The 18,107-nt window shown below is 31.0% G+C and overlaps 1 protein-coding gene across 1 annotated transcript; it reads right to left on the bottom strand.

Annotated features, from left to right (window-relative positions):
* Positions 1-1,389: 1,389 nt before the first annotated feature.
* Positions 1,390-6,911, bottom strand: LOC132917690 (forkhead box protein D3-like). Its single transcript, XM_060978542.1, has 2 exons — positions 4,563-6,911; positions 1,390-1,943 (listed from the first exon to the last, which is right to left on the bottom strand). Exon 1 carries the CDS (start codon positions 6,348-6,350, stop codon positions 4,713-4,715), a length of 1,638 nt encoding a protein of 545 aa, XP_060834525.1. The 5' UTR covers positions 6,351-6,911; the 3' UTR covers positions 1,390-1,943; positions 4,563-4,712.
* Positions 6,912-18,107: the final 11,196 nt, after the last annotated feature.

Here is an 18,107-nt window from a genome sequence, read left to right as displayed (position 1 = left end):
AACGTATCTTACATAATGTTTTAAGTAGTTAAAATATAAAATACAATATTTAAATCGTTATGTTGTTTACACTTTTACATAGTGAACACAATCTTTTAAAGATTTTATTCTGATTATACAAATAATTTAAGTCATCATAAATATTTTTTTGTATATTTATTAGGAATTTCTGATTTCTAACTTTCGTGTATTTTCATTATACTTGTAGATGTAGTTATACTTATAAGTACTCTCCACGACTCTACCTACTTTTTAGCAATGGTGCTATACAAATTCTAGTTCCACTTTTCAGCTTCAAAAATAAACCGTTTTCAGTCTGCACATAAAGTTTAATAATAAAACAGTTTAATAAAGCATGCACAGATAAACTGAAAATGTAATAGATACATAATTGTAATAGTTAATAATTTTTGCAGACAATCTGCGAGTCCATTTGTTAATAATAACTGATATAAATCAGCAAAATTCAATTACAAAAATGTAAGACATTGCAAATATTATATAGTTAATGGAAAAAGTGGTTCAATTACGTGCAACGAAATATATAGAATTAGTTAAATTATATATTTTTTTCGATGTATTAAAACATTGGTTAATAATGTTCTGCATTATGCATAACTATATACAAGTGTTATTCTACGTATACATTATATATTTTTTTAATATTGCAAATATAGTAAAACGCACTATAACATACTGTAAAAAAATAAAAATAGGTATATTAAATTTTTGAAATATTGATTTTCATTCAGCTGAAAATGCGCATCGGACAAGGGTACGGTAGTATGCATAAGGAAAACTTAATCTCAAGTTATAATACAATAATATTGTCATCGGCCTATAACTATAGGGTGGTTGTCCTGCAGCAGTATAATAACAGTAGCGCAGTACCTACTTGTAAACACGTCGTCACGTGTCTCGTATCGCCCGTGTTATGTAATATGTATTTTTAGTGGAGTTGTGTATGTGTTGATGAGTATCTACGCGTGTGTGTGACAGAGACTTAGTGAGTGCGTCTGTATAGTACGCACCAGAAGAAAACGGCCAGGACGAAGGACGGTCTCGACACTCAAGTTGGTGGTTGGTAAAGAGGAATAAATATATACTAATTTTATTTTAACGAAACGATCGTTTATTGTTTTTATTTTAAACGTTTTCTCTTATTGTTCTAAAATAACACAGCACTTAAAATAGATATACATTACACTAACTGACTCACTTTGTTTAATATACATAATATGTATATATATATATATATAACATAATCATGTGACGTACCTAAACATACAATTATATTTTATCATCATTCATACATATATAATATATATATATATAATGTATAGGTGTACAAAGAATACGTTTAATAACATTATATCATTATGTAATATATAAACGGCGAATCTTTAATAAATTAATATAATTATATAAGTTTAAGAATTTTTACATTCCGTTTTTCTCTACAAACGTTCAATAATAATAATAATAATAATAATAATAATAAGTATTTACACAGTATTCTACATGTCTTCTAAAGACTACGACAATACAAATAATAATAATAATAATAAAACAATAATATGATAAGAATATTTGGTAACAAGAATCATATATAAATATATATGATAAGATATAGGCTATGTACAATAATATTATAATAGTGTTTTTGATAGATAATAATGATAATAATAATAATATCAATAGATTCTATAATAATTAAAATGTATTGCACTATTATTTTTATTATTATTACTTTATCGTATTTATACTAAATCATATTTTTAAGATATAAATAAGTATAATATGTTTATTATATAAGTATTGTATATATTATACGTCTGTATAAGGGTTGTTGGACAAATTGGGACTAGATGAGAAATCGACACTGGCTATGCATCAGTGCAATTCGTTGCATGTCGGCTTTATAAATCTTCGATTTTCTAATGCTGAAAAATAAAATGTTAACACGAATTATAGTTATGTTTAAATCATTACAAAACTAATTAATTGTATTTGTTATAAAAAATATCGGCAACCTATGATAACACAATACAACAATTGTACTTATATTAACATGTACAATACATTATATTTAAAATAGGTACCTCCCTATTTATAATTATTACATTTTTAATTATTAAAGTAGGTGGTACGGTATATTATAAGACGATTAATATTGGAAATATGGCCAATATTAAAAACCAAATTATCAGATGTCAGAATTATCAGGGATACCTATACAAATACTAAACACTTCACGTCTTTTCATACTACCGATGAATTAATAATACATTTGGTACAGTATAGTAAACCAATCATGTCTCAATTCATAATATATAATAGAATTTTCAATAGTTTTATTAGAACAAAGTTCTATAGATTGTAGAATTGAATTTCTATTACAAATAATATTATTTACCTACGTAATTTTATATTCGGAGTAAAGCGATAAATGTACCTATTGGTTTTACAACGGTATATATTTTTATTTATTTTTTTTGTGTATGTGTCTGTCATTACCTTTTTGAGCAATAGCATTACAAGAAAATCCGCTTTAATATTCATCTATATTATAATTATTTCTGGAAGTAAACTTGATATATATTTAGCGCTTTGTGGAAAATGTGGGGTTAAAACTTCACAGTAAATGTTATTTAGTACTTTGTTATAATTTAAAAATTAATGACCGTAGAAACAACTGTACTTGAAATGTTTATCAAATATCCATTTTAGCTGCTAGTCGTGCTAAAATTTCAAAATATTTTACTCTTCTTAAGCTATTTATAGTTTATACCTACCTATTAGCTATAGACATTAAAATGTTTGGCTTTTTTATTTATTTTATGCGGATAACATTTTGTTTTTTTAACAAAAATCTTTAAAATATATTGCAATGAAGATCATCATAAGTTTTTTCTAAAGGAATCGAAAATTAATAGTTACAATATTTGTTTATAACCGTCAGATTTTGATTTTATAATATCAAGACATCAATATTCTGCAAATGTACAAATTATTTTGTTGTTGGAATTTCATATATTTTTAATTTTAATAACTAATAAGGTCTGTAAGTATTTTTGTTACTGAAAATTAAATAAAAGTTTAGCGTAAACCATAAACCACATCATTTTTTATAAGTGTTTAAAAAATAAATATTGACGACATTGTAAGAATAAACTAATATTAATCGTAAAAACTTGTAACATTCCGCCTTTACCTAAATCATAATTTTTCATACGTCATAGTTAAAATGTTAAAATATTTTGAGTGAGTATAAACTAGCTAGTTATAGGTACAATAAACTTATTAACTTCGATCTACGGTAAGTAATATAAGTTATAAATGAAATTTAATAACAAAAATTTTACATTTACTATCATAATATTTACCTCAATTATACCTATATTACACTAAACATGATAATTTATAATACTTGTATGACGTATTGTTGAGCGTGCTAATCTCAGAAACTACTGAACGATATCAAAAAAGTCGTATCGATGTAGATTCCCTAAGACTCGAAAAATGTTTTAAATTTATTGTTTTTACCCAGGTGGATTGTGTTATACTTAAACCGAAATACATCGTTTATAGCACTGTATTTTATATGTTTATTCATTTTTTTCCGGGTGATGTCTTTTATTATATTATTATAATATATTAATTGTTTTTGACGATAATTAGTTCAACATATACTATGTAATATGGTATATATTTATATAAATCAATTACAAAATATTATGTTTATAAATATAAGCTGAAACATCCGTGTCTCCACTCAGAATTAAAATTTGACACATCCATACCATATTGACAAATGTTACGACGCACTTACACCCGAAATCTATCATAAGAGTAATAACATAATACTATTAATTGATGATTTAAATACAATTATCTATTAAGTGCTAAGCCCTAAGACCTACCGTTTCGACTTATTAGTAAGTAAATATAATTACATAAATATAAATAATGTAAGACTGTAATTTGTCAGTAATTATACGGACGACTAGTTTTTACAATATGCATTAATGAAACAAATGTTATTACAACAAAACGAAAATTGTCGAAAAAATTGATTCTTTTGCAATACATTAGCTTTTTAAGTATCGAATCATACCGGTTATCGAAAATTATAGATATTTATTAATTATTGTGATGAATTTTATAATCATTTTACTGAAAACTCTTGTTTGATTAATTTGTTGAGAAAAGCGTAAACTCGATTTTGATTTTATTTTTTTTAATCTCATTTTATATTTGTTTCTCGATATTCATAACAATGAATTTTTGAATAGAAAAAATCATTGTTTAATCAGTGATCATAATGAATACATAAATTAATTAATACTTATCATAATAATTGCATAATATATAGGTAGGTTAGGTACATGTATATATATATAAGGTTAATCGATTACTATATATTATAGAGAATTATATCATTATGATATACTGTTAGCTTATGATGATTACCATATACTGATTACTGCCAATAATTAAATACAATCAAATGTGACCAATAATTCAATAAATTAATTATATAAATGATAATGTTTGTTTACCTCTGACGAACTGTTGGTACCGCGATCGATCGGCACCAATGCCTCCGCATAACGAAACGGTATAATACAATATGCGGAGAATACAATTTATAATTATACATTATGATGTCATGCGTCGAGTGACACATGACTGCGGAGGCGGCCGCTTCATCACCTGGCCCACGTGGTCTGCTGGAGCGGCGTGAACGCCGAATCGAAATTCGGCCGGACCGGCGGCTGCGGCGAGGCGACCGCGGCGTCGTGGTGTCTGCGGTGTTCGTGGCCGTTGCGGTCGTCGTCGTCGTCGTCATCGTCGTCCGGCTCGCGCTGCTGCAGTGGGTGACGGCCACCGTGCCGGGCCGGCGACACGTTGGCCGGCGGCGCGGGCGACGGCCTCTTGCCCATTATGGAGTCGATGCTGAACCCGGTGGACGGCTGTTTGACCGCCAACCGACCGCCGCCGGCCACTACGGTGGTCGCGTACGACGGCTGTATCAGATTGCCGTGCTGGTGCGTCACCAGCGGAGGCTGCGATAGTTGTTGCGGTTTGTACGCCGCGGCCGCAGCAGCGGCCGCTGCGGCGGCGGCCACCTGTCCGTTGTGCAGCAGATTCAGACCGAACGTTATGCGCGCCAGCTCGGCGGCCGGTAACTGTAACGGTTGCATGGCGGGCGCGGACGAGGTCGGCGGCTGCGGCGAATGTTGCTGTGACTGCGATCCCTGCAGGGGCTGTGCCTGGCCCTGCGAAGGATGTGGCGGCAGCGGCGGCGGTCCGAGATGGTGGTAAGGGTAGTGATGGTGGTGGTGCAACACCGAGTACGGATCCGCGGCCGCGAAATGATTGTGGTGCGGGTGGTGATGGTGATGGTGCGGGTGGTGTTGGTGATGGTGGTCGCCGCGATGGATGAAAAAGTCCGAGGGGGCCTGCATGCGCTTGTACCGCTTACGCCGGCGCAGAAAGCTGCCGTTGTCGAACATGTCCTCGGCCATCGGGTCCAGCGTCCAGTAGTTGCCCTTTCCCGGGTTCCCGGGTTCCCGGGGTATCTTGATGAAGCAGTCGTTGAGCGACAGGTTGTGCCGGATGGAGTTCTGCCAGGCCGGAAACTTGTCGCGGTAGTACGGGAACCGGGACATGATGAACTCGCAGATGCCGCTGAGCGTGAGTTTCTTGTGCGGCGACTGCAGTATGGCCATGGTGATCAGCGCTATGTAACTGTACGGCGGCTTGACGGGCGACCCGTTGCCGGCGGCCGACGCTTTGTCGCCGTCCTCGCTGCACGCGCCGCCGTCTTGCGCGCCCGGCGACGTCGTCTTGCTGCGGCGGCCGCCACCGTTGTTGTTGTCGTTGCATCCGGCCGCCACGACTGCCGCGTCGTAATCGTCGTCGTCGTCGGCCGAGTCCACGTTCACGTCGGTCGTCTCGGCCGAGCCGACGCTGCACGGCGGCGACACGGACGCCGCGGTCGAGCCGGCCTGCACCATCGCGGCGGACGCGGCGCCCGCACCGCCGCCGACGCCTCTCAAGTCCAGCGGGCTGACGACCTGGTGCATGACCGCCGAGTCCAGGGCGGCCTGGTACCGGCGGCTAAAGTCGTAAACGGGCAGGAACACGGCGGCTGCTGCGGCCGCGGCGGCGGAAGACGGGGACGTAGTGGCCAGAGCACTTCCGCTGATGCTGCCGCTGCCGCTACTGCTGGTGCTACTGCTGCGGTGGTGGTGCTGGTGCTGTTGATGACGGTTGTGGTGGTGGTGGTGGTGATGGTGATCGTTGTCCTGCATGCCGGCGGTGCCAATCACCACGCAGCACATTTGGCCACAGTCTCGCACGTCATGTACGACGACGGAAACCGGCTCGTCAGATTAAACAACAAACGACAAGTATACGTATATCGATAATGTCGCCGCTTATATTCGGGTATATATTCGAGAACGTCGCTGATAAAAAATAAAAACTACTCTCGCGAGTGCAAAAACGAAAAAACAAAAAAAAATACAAACGGTATTATTATACGCCCAGGAAACGTAATCGGTAAACAGCAGGTTAGGCGTGTGCGCGAACGTGATGCCGACGGCGACAACGGTTGCGGCGGCGGCGGCGATTGCGACGGTAGCGATGTATAATTGGTTCACGTTGACGTGTGGCGCGCGATATTATCACTGAGCCGACGACGACTGCGTCGGTAGCGGCGGCGCGGCGGTGGCCGCCGATGCGGGGGGCGTGGCCGTCCCGAATTCGATGGGTGTGGGCACGATCCCGCCGAATGGGCGTGCGGTAAAAGACAAACGGCGGCGGCGGCAACGGTGGCAACGGCTAGGTGATCAAATCGTCCTTTGTATTATATTATATACATGTAATAATATTGTGTACGCGCTCATCCCTCCGGTCCGAGACAAACTGCAGTTCCGAATTTCCGATTGTGCCAACTGTATAACCGGTGGCAACCTCAATGCGGATTGTTCGATCACCCTCCCACACTCCTGTCTACCGCCCCTCCACCGTCGTAACCAACCACCACTGTGGCCGCGCTCGCATTATTTATATCCACCATAGATTACCCATATATATATATATATATATATATATAAGTATATGTATATGATATGCAAACGCAAATAATTATATAATGCTCTTTTTCTCTTTCGTTCTCCGTCTATTTCTCTCTCTCGTTCTCTCTCTGTCTCTCACTCACTCTCTCTTTCTCGTTGTGTGTATATATATATTATCCTTATACTATATATAATATGTACATATAATATAAATGTATCACACCCACTGCACATTATGCACGCCGCCCTTAAACCTCAATGCTTTGAAGTCGCAAACTATTCTGTCAAATCGTCTCTTGACTTATAAATACACATAAGAGGTGTATATACCTATTATACAGCTGCAGTATATTATAGGTCTGCGGTGGTATAACTAACAACAAGCGTTTAATATACAGATAGCTTCTGCATCTAATACATACGTATGTGGTATATGTATATATGAGTTATTATATACACGCGTTACAACTAATAATATTGGAATAATATTGTATATATATATATATATTATAAAATGCCTAAGTATTTATAATAATAACACTCATTGGTACATCATACATTAATACCTATATATAGTGTAATAGTGTCAAAATATAAATAAATCATCTCCGCTGTTTTTCACGTGATGGTTCGCCAAGCATATTCAATTATACCCACTAATAACTGTTGTTTATAGTATAATATTATAAGTATAGATACAATATGAATTTATTAAAATTCTTATTTTTAGAACTTGTAAATATATATTATACTGGTTTTTTATAACAATTAATAATAGTACTCTTGATGGTAATAATAATATATATTTTTTTATCTCTTCAATTTATATAATATGTACCTATACCTCTAAATATACAAATGTCTATATTCGCATCATCATTATTAATAATTTAATGTAAAAATATTGCCACAACACAAGACCATACTTTAAATGTCATAAAAAATTAAGTTTATACTTGAAAATTCAGAAATCAGAATTCGAATAAATGCATAATTAATAGAAAAATAGGGGTTATCGTGATATATTATTGTGTCAACCTGTATATCAATATAAGGATATATATATTTAGGTATAAAACTTTATATATAATTTACTAAAATTTGGAACGTACCTACTTATTATTATTACATACGATATGTCGATATACCTATACTTTACACAGTAGTAAACTGCCATAAAGGATAAACAAGTGTATTATAATAGGTATATTCTTATTTATAAATCACTTTGAGCAATATAATCGAATAAAAAAAGGTAGGAATCTTTAGGTTGAAGTTACCTATCCTAACACAACTGTTTTCTTTAAAATATATTATATAGATATCTAGGTGTATTCAATAAAATAAATCACATACCTATAATAATTCAGTGTCAATAGTTGCTCAATGATTCAAAAAACCATTGAAGCAAAATATGTTATGACGAACACCCATTTATATATATATAAATACTCAACTTCAAGTATTTATGATACCACATTTATGGAAAGAAAATATTTTTTATTTAAATCTATTTATAGGTACAAGAATATTTTATGCGTATATTTCGTATACTTAAATATTTATATAATATAACAATGATGAACATAATATTATAATAAATTCGTTGTACAAAAACAACCACAACTAATTTATTATATCAAATTAATTAATTATTGTTGTAGATACATGATAGGTTATTATATAAACATTGTATTATATAGTGTATTAGTGTAAATAGTATCATCTAATTTGATTTATTAATTCATTGAAAATAATATGTACCTAAATCTAAATTGAGAATGTAATTATGGATTATATACAAATACAGGTATTATATTTAAGTATTACTTCAGTGTCTAAGGTATTCTATACTTTATTATTATCAATTCTCTTGTTTAGAAAGTTAAGTAGACACGATTAAGACGAAGACAATATGGAATAAGCCGGGTACATAAACGATAATACTATAAAAATATAATATATATATATACATATTGTATAAACTATTTAAGTTTGGAACGAGTTGATATAATATATACATATAAATTGTGTTTCTACACGCACCAGGAGGGACTTAAAACAAAAACGTTTACAAAAGTGTTTAGGAGGTGTGTTTCTAATATTATTCATTTTGTGATTTATATACACCGTTGACGGCTGCTCGTAGTACTATATATGTACGAGTATAATACACGTAAGCCCGTATTTTTCACTCATTTCTTGTCCACAGCAGCATGTCACAACTCACAACAGCGGCCAACAATAATATCTAATACAAATACCGTATATTTGACTATGTGTAATAGTTGTTGGATAGTATACTAATAGTTTATGGTAATTAATTATGTAGATGTAAATATTATCATATTTATCTGCATAATAGTAGATAAGCACAATTTATTATAGTCATTGATTTCATACTATATAAACTGTAGAAAACATATTATATCTATTGTTGAAAATGTTCATACATAAATAACATTATATAGATACCTATATATATTATTATATTGACATTTGAACGACCAGCTTCTGAGTAATTAAACTTCATGACGTACTAAGTATAATTTTATAATCTAATAATTATAACGCATTTTAATCGACCACATTTTATTATTTTCAACAAAATTACAGTATTCATATATTTAGGTATCTAACATAAATTGTGTAATTAAAATTATATAGAATTAAAATTTAAAATGCATTTCAAAACAGTCATTGCAGGTCAATGAAGATAACTATAATAATAATAGTAATATTTATATATACTGTATAGTGTATATTATTAATTTCTTTAATAATATCGTTTATTAATTGAAGAGTTTATCTATATTGATTACACTTAGACATAAATAATTTTACGATCACTGTCACACTCTTGCTATAAGTGCTATAATGATAATTATACGTAATTATATTTTATTTTTATGTGCATTAACGCGTTAAAAGATGGTTATTGCTGAACAAAAATTACGATAACTTAATATTGATAATCAAATCTTATATATATATTTACGATCGTTAAAATAAATTTAAGATCAGAACAGTAATTAGTTCTCAAATTAAAAATAAAATTACTATTATAGAAGACGTCTCTAATAATAATCGTACTTTTAATATGTCATCATATCGTATGAATAAATCCAGCCAGACATATAGATCATAACTATTACGATTACTAAACATATTCAAAAACATTATATTTTGTTCGCATGCATTATATAAATTGTTCCATATTCAATATTCATAGGCACATATTTTGTATATTATTTAAATTATTTAATATACATATATATTAATACAACACTTCACAGTTGATGTTTATAAGTAGTATATATAGTATATACATATGTATTTATGTATAATATCATTGAAAAAAAATATATATATAGCTAGAATATTGTGATCATCGAGTGCAAAGATCTTCGTGTAGCCAATTCCGGGCTAGCTATATTGTATATGCATATTTAGTGTCTATGTAAGTATTATCGCTGTTAATTGTTATGCAGGATATAACAACTTATTATTTAAGAATTCATATGTATTCATAGGTGTCATTGTTTGGTAGCAGCGTTTTTTTATGAACCTATATATTATAGCTAAATAATTCGCTAAAGTTATTTGCTGAAATTCTATACTGCGAAGGTAACTATACACTCGATAGTATATAGTTAACTGCGTGTTTCTATTCCTATACCTACATTTGGTGAGAAGTTCGCATTGCAACCCTTATATATATAACTATGATACGTTAAGCAAATGTTAATATATTATAAACATTAAATGCGTCTCATTGATTGCCAATATTATAGTTCGTTATTTGAAATTCTCGGATTTTCTACACTATATTTATGTATATTGAGTGCCCGTGCAATACAATAGAGTAAAATGTATACCATTTATTAAGTGGCATTTTGTATAACCGCTGGAACCTCCTCAGTTATACAACAAGCGAGCGGAGACCTTCGACGTGGTTTATCGTGCGCAATCGCGCGAGTAGCGTTTGGATTACGCGTCGCGCGTATATATGTATATAATATATATATATATATATATATATTATAAATATATATGCTTAAAGCGGCTGAGTGAGTGTATAACTAAGGGTGAACGAGGGGCGTCAGAGACCAAAAACTGTAGTTCAATCAGTGGGTTTAGCGTGGAAAAGTTGTGCCTATATATAATATAACTAAACTATATATATATATATATATAAATATACATCATCATATACATATCAGACTTGCCAAATTTGTATGGTGGCTACAGTTATCGACATTGATTGCGGGAAGGTGAAAATTAACGTACATCATACAGGGTGATTTTCCAAACATTATTTGCATTTTTCATTTAATAATAAATTTATTCGAATTATGATTTTTGAAATTTTTAAATACATAATATACCTATAGATACTTAAAGATCACATAATTTGAAATTATATAGATTTGTTTTAATTACTATTTACTACCTAAGGAGAATACTGTGTGGCGATACAAAATTATTGTTTTAAAATGAGAACCTCTCCCCCTTTTTTTATTGTTAAGTAAAAACTGTTTAGTGGATAATAGCGAATAATAATAATTAATAATACTGTAAAGTATTTAATTAAAAATGTTCGAACAATTAGTTTTTAAGTTATTAAACTAGTTTATACGAAAATATAAAATAAATGTAGGTAATCTATACATATAATATAATAACCTGTAATCTGATCTATATTATTTATTATACTTTTACCATATTTTTACCGATTATAAATAATGGTTAATTCTTAACATAAATTACTAAAATTGTCAAATATCCTTTTTCCTTCTAATATATAGTTATCGTGGACCTATCATCGTCAGTAACTATATATGGTACATAACAAATAGTGAATACAGCATAAGTTTACATCATCGTAATTCTCCAAAAAACATTTACTACGTGGTTTGCGATGGGAAAAGAGAGGGAGGGGATGAGGTTATCGTTTGAAAAACAGAAGTCTAGCTGAATCTCCGGGGGACGCACTCGTTGTCGTCGCGCGTAAAGCAAAAACTCATCAAGAATTTAAAAGTAAATTATATGATGGTATTTAATTAAATTTAAAGATTTCGAAAATCGGACGGCGGAAAAAAAAAAAAGGGGGTTGAGCATCGCGCTCGGCGAATCGCTCTGTATGCATCGCCGCCGGAAGCGGGTCGAGTATAATAAGTATAAACGGATGAAGACGACGATTCGCAGCGGCGGCGGTTTTCGCGCCGGTAATCCGTCGTGCGTCTCGACGAGCGATGACCTCTTGGCCGGCCGATCGTTTCTCTTCGTATCACCGGCGCCGCGCGACCGTCTGATTAACCGCGCGGCAGCTGCGGGCAGAGTTGCGACGGTCGCAGTGCGCGCGTGGAAACCGCGCCCCCCGGCGGGTCACCGGCAACCAATGGTCGGCGGTTACATTGTATCGGCAGCGCTGTTGGATGTTTTGGCGGCGGCAGCGTGTAACGTTCGTCGTGGGGGGGGAAGCGCGGGGTGCACGCACACCGACACGCACACGCTCGGGTGCTCTTCGGCGGGTCGGGGGGACGCGCAAGGAAAATCGACTTGGCCCCGATAACCGTAATGATAATAATAATAATAATATTATGTAATACGCGGGCTACGATATTATTATTATTATTATTATTATTTTTAATTCGTATAAATAATATATTGACAACATTGTTTTCAATGTAATATTATAATAAATTACAGGCACATATACAAAAAAAAAATGTCTGTGGGGGAGGGGTTATAAAATTTAGGAATACAAATTGTGCCGCAACATAATAAAACAATTTTCTCCTCGTTACTCGAAAATATTTTGGGGAGGGTTTGAACCACAACCCCCCCCCCCTGTATACGTGCCTGATAAGTTATAATAAGTTTATAACAATATCAATAATGAATAATATTGTTATCAATTATCATTAATCTCACAATAGCATTCGTCTTTATAAAAGGAATATCACCACACCCATCACATCCGAATTTGCGGTTGTCTCATCCGTCTTATATACAATAATAAACGCGTACAAAATAGTAAAAACCGTTTCACGAGAGCAAGAACCACCACTAGGACTGTAGTCCAACAACCCAAAATATATAGGTAAGAAGGAAGTCATTGTATGAGCAACATCGTTTTTAATTTTTTGATATCACAAGTACGGAAAAAGTTCATGTTGTTTCAAAATGTAACTTTTCTTTGTTGTTCTGATATCAAAAAAATAAAAACGATGATGCACAGTACAAAATCTCCTTTTTCTAGTGTTCAATTTTGATTGTTTAACCACTGTAACCCGAGTGCTAAGTATTAGGCGAAATCGAATTTTCATCATAGTTCAGATATTTATATCTGCCTAATTGTTTCGTGACTAATAAAATATAATACTGCAACTGCATAATATAGACAGTGTATATATATATAAGTATTATAATGCAATTGGTACAACAACTATACCTATAAAACACATTGATATTAGCCAATATACTTTTATTTTGTTAGTTGTGTATTATTAGTTTAAGTTGTTTTAACGTTACAATAATATCATTGTGTATAAACTCTTTATGAAAAAAAATAAATACCATTGTTATACTTCTTAGTTCTTATACCATAGAGTATTAGAGTATCTACAGTGTATAAAAACTATAATAATTATTATTGATTAAATGAAAAAATAATATACCTATATTTATTATACGAGTATTTTTAATTAACTAATAAGTTTTCCATATTTTATTTACTGTAGTTATTTAAATTACCACCAATGGATGTTGTTTAATTGATTGGTCAGATTAAAAAAAAAAGCGCAATTGGTTTATCGTCTTAAAATGTTTTGAGTGCAATTGGTAAACTTCTGTCTGACAGGCAAACAACCATAATAACCCGCACACTAGTAAGACGTATCTGTTTTCAATGCACCGTTACAAACGCATTTCAAACGGATAATGCACTATAAAATTATATAGTAACGTGTGAACCGGCAAAAATGCAGAAAATAAATATAATATTTTTAATGTAAAACTTGTAGTGTTATTCAATTATACACCGGAAAATGTTGCGGGAAAATTTTTAGTATTCGATTACTATTATTATAAAACAAAAATATATTAACTTAGGTACCCGTGTTTTTATTTATAGTAAAATTTTACACTTAGATTTTAGATTTTATTATTATACCTATTTATATTATGTAAATTATTTTCACAATCATTTATGTATTACGCCACAGCTGCATGCAGCGATTATATTCGTAAAATATTGCTTTCAAATTATAGGTACTTTATGATATACCGTGATACGCCAAGTACAAAACTATCATTATATTTATGTAAATTCTCATCATGAACAATAATGAACAACGTAATAAACCTATATAGATCCGTTACGTTGTTTCTGCAGTCTATACAATAATTGAAACTTACAACGCAGACAATTTACGTTTATCGTGATTTATAATCTGCAATTTCGTGTTGTTGCCTTATTACCTTTAGTAATAAAATAATTTGACCTATTAATTATCACACTATTAAAGGTAAAATCCTTATATGTGTTTGTATTATATTTTAATTTTTATAGGCAATGAATTGCGGACATTTTTGAACTGTAATATTTTACGTAGGTATACTATTATATATAAATCGATATAGCAAATTATTTTAGAAATATTATTTATAAAATAATATAGTATAATTATATAATTAATAAATAATAATACTACCTATTTATATACTCGTAAAGTTTTTTTCTTAAGAAACCCATAACGATAAAGAAATAAAATAAAATAATAAAACTTAACGAGAACATATTTATCAATCACGCATTTTAGTATATTTTTATCGTTATCATATAAGATTAGTTAAGTATTTTATTCATACGTATATATACAATAATATTATATATACCTTATTGTATATATGTACTCATCAGTCATCACCAAAAACTACCGGATACAGCATGTAATATAACTACAAAAACTATTATAATATTATTATATTACACTATTACAGCTATCTAATATATGTACTTAAAATTATTTTTCTTCGCAATAAACATTTTATTATAATACAAGACGGAGTTCTTATCGTTGAAAAATTATTTCTATATACTATATAGGTATATACTACGATAATAATATATTTATATACAGAATGATTGATCACAAGCTTGCTCAACCTATTATATAATAATATATAGGATACAATATAAAGATTTAATTTTCAAAAAATACTTTGATTTTTTTTATATAATTTTCTAGGAGAATTATTCTGTATAAACAAATATTTTTTATTTTACTATTTTTTTACTGTAAATGATTAATTAAGTAGATGCTATTTTTAGAAATATTACTGGATAGGTTTGATTATAATATACGTCTTATGAAGAATGTAGCCTATAATATAATTATAACGACATATTATATAATTATATTATCATGTTATACAGTTATGTTATAGTTTATCTTTACTTTCTTACTACCTAAATAAACGAGTATAATATGGATACCTACATTTACGTTAATAATTTATCTATGGAGTTAGAAAAAACTGTGAAATAATATTATATTTTTTTCAAATGCAGACTGAAAATACCAGAGAATATATAAATATATAAATAGATATTTAGAATTTTTAAAAAATGCATTGGTCTTAGAGGCGGGAAAAATATTTTTAATATTTCTTTTTTGGGGTCACTTCGATGGGTAATGCTTTATGGTGACATTCGTTATAGACACCCACTGTATACCTATATATACACATAAATACAGTCTCGCCCATTAAATAGGCATATAACATATTATACACTATAGAATACGCCTAAATATATATATATATATATTGTGTATATAGGTATATGATTCATATGTGAAAGGGATCCGATGCGCAGTGTTACATATACTGACACACTGCCTCAGGGTGGGCTGTTCGAGTTTCTGGTACCTATATATGTATATTGTATACTTACATTATAGTTCACCGGCCGGTGCGTTTTGCCGATATATATGCGATTTAACACTTCTTGAGTTCTTGACAGGGACCCCCTACTGTGGACCCGGCAGTATATCATCATGTGTATATACTATGTACAATCATTTGTTTAACACGCGCGCACACACAACATTTATGTATACATATATATTTATTGTATCATAATATATATATATATATGTATAATATACATTGTGTAAACAATAACATCTATGTTGTATAAATTTATACATAAATATAATAAGGTCGTAGAAAAGGAACTAAGGCCGATTATTATATTATATGATGTAGGTACGTTTCGGTGACCTAAACTAATAACACATACACATACACACTGAAGTACCTATAGGTAAATCGTATATATATATATATTGTGTATAGTGTATAATATAATATTATATAATACCATAACATATTTCATTACATCGTTCTGGTTATATCACTCAAAAATTTATCATATCTATGTATGTATATATTATGTGCAGAGTGATATAATATAATAAAGATTTTGAAAATATTTTTTTTTAATAAATTTCAGTCAAAATAAAGCAACATTTTTCTTTGTTTTTATCATTATAAGTTTATAATTTTTTCGAATAATGATAAAATACATTTTTAGTTTCATATTCTAAAGCAGAATATTTTTGGTGTATTTTGAAACATAAAAATCGAAATTAGAATGAATAGTTTTTGAGTTAAAAGTATTTAAAGTTTAGGTGAGTGAAGTGGAGTATTTAGTGAAAGATATTATATACTATATATAGGTGCCCTTCAAAATTTTTGTCTAACACTTCGCTAACCAAAGCTTTAAAGACTTTTTAAATACTTATAACTTATAAACTGCTTATCCGAATTTCGATTTTTATAAGTCAAAATATTCCTAAAAATATTCTGTTTCAAAATTTGTAAAATTAAAAATGTATGATGTCATTAAATAAAAGGTAATGACAAAAAATATCAAAAATATAATTTTTTTTAAACAGTATTGTTTGATTTTGACTGGAAATTATGTAATAAAAATATTTTAAATTTTTTCAAAAACGGTAATAATTTTTGAAATAGTGAGCGTTGTTCGATAAAAGAAGTATATTATATATAATATATAATACATTAATATTACATATTGGGCAAATGCATGTTTTAAAATCAATATCTATTGTAAATTCATCCAACGGTTAGTGAAATTTTTATGTAATATGACAATCTATATTAATTAATTAATATATTTATATGATACATAATAGTAGTATTATTATTAGTTTTTAAGTAAACGATAAAATCGTATTTAAAATTCCTACATAGGAATTCAAGCCGGAAAATAATGTATGTGAAATAATGTATTATAATCAAGTTTAATGTCATATTATGTACGTATATATACTATGGTATGCCGTTTTAAATAATTTAATATTAATTTATACTATTTTGATATATACCTATATAATATTATATTGTAATATAATATATATATCACTTGAATTTGTTGTTTTCCAATACTAGCTATGATACCTAAAACTAAGACTGAACAATAAATACAAATTAATTGGAGAATGAATAGTTTAACCATTAACTTATTACTACAGCTAGGGCTTATATTATTATCTTGTTCCTATATATATAATTTGATTTACAAAGGTCAAGTCCTATCAAACAGTTTTTTTGTACGCCATACAGAAACAAATACAATGAGTACAAAGTTATACAAGTAAGACAATAAAAACATCAAAGGCTTAGCATGTATATATTATATGATATTCAAAGACTCAACCATATTAATCTTAATGTGTTTAATAAAGTTAAGTTTAAGATCAAAAGAGTTATTCATATTTATAAGAATAATATATTATAAAAAAAAAAAATGATTTTTATTTATACAATTTTATAAAACTTTAACTTTTATGTAATAAATAAGAAAATGTAAAACGTTCAAAAATGTAATAGACATTATAGTTAAAATTATAACGAGTACACAAAAATAGTACCGACCCAATTCGTTTAAATTTTATTAATAATTAGTTTTGTTTCAATACATTT

The sequence above is a fragment of the Rhopalosiphum padi genome, chromosome 1, assembly GCF_020882245.1.
Source record: "Rhopalosiphum padi isolate XX-2018 chromosome 1, ASM2088224v1, whole genome shotgun sequence".
NCBI classification, from domain to species: domain Eukaryota; kingdom Metazoa; phylum Arthropoda; class Insecta; order Hemiptera; family Aphididae; genus Rhopalosiphum; species Rhopalosiphum padi.
Note: the sequence above shows the minus strand (reverse complement) of the source record. Positions and strands in the feature narration are given on the sequence as shown.

Excerpts from the sequence above, each read along its gene's own strand:
- LOC132917690 (XM_060978542.1), bottom strand. The coding sequence starts at position 6,350 with ATGTGCTGCGTGGTGATTGGCACCGCCGGCATGCAGGACAACGATCAC.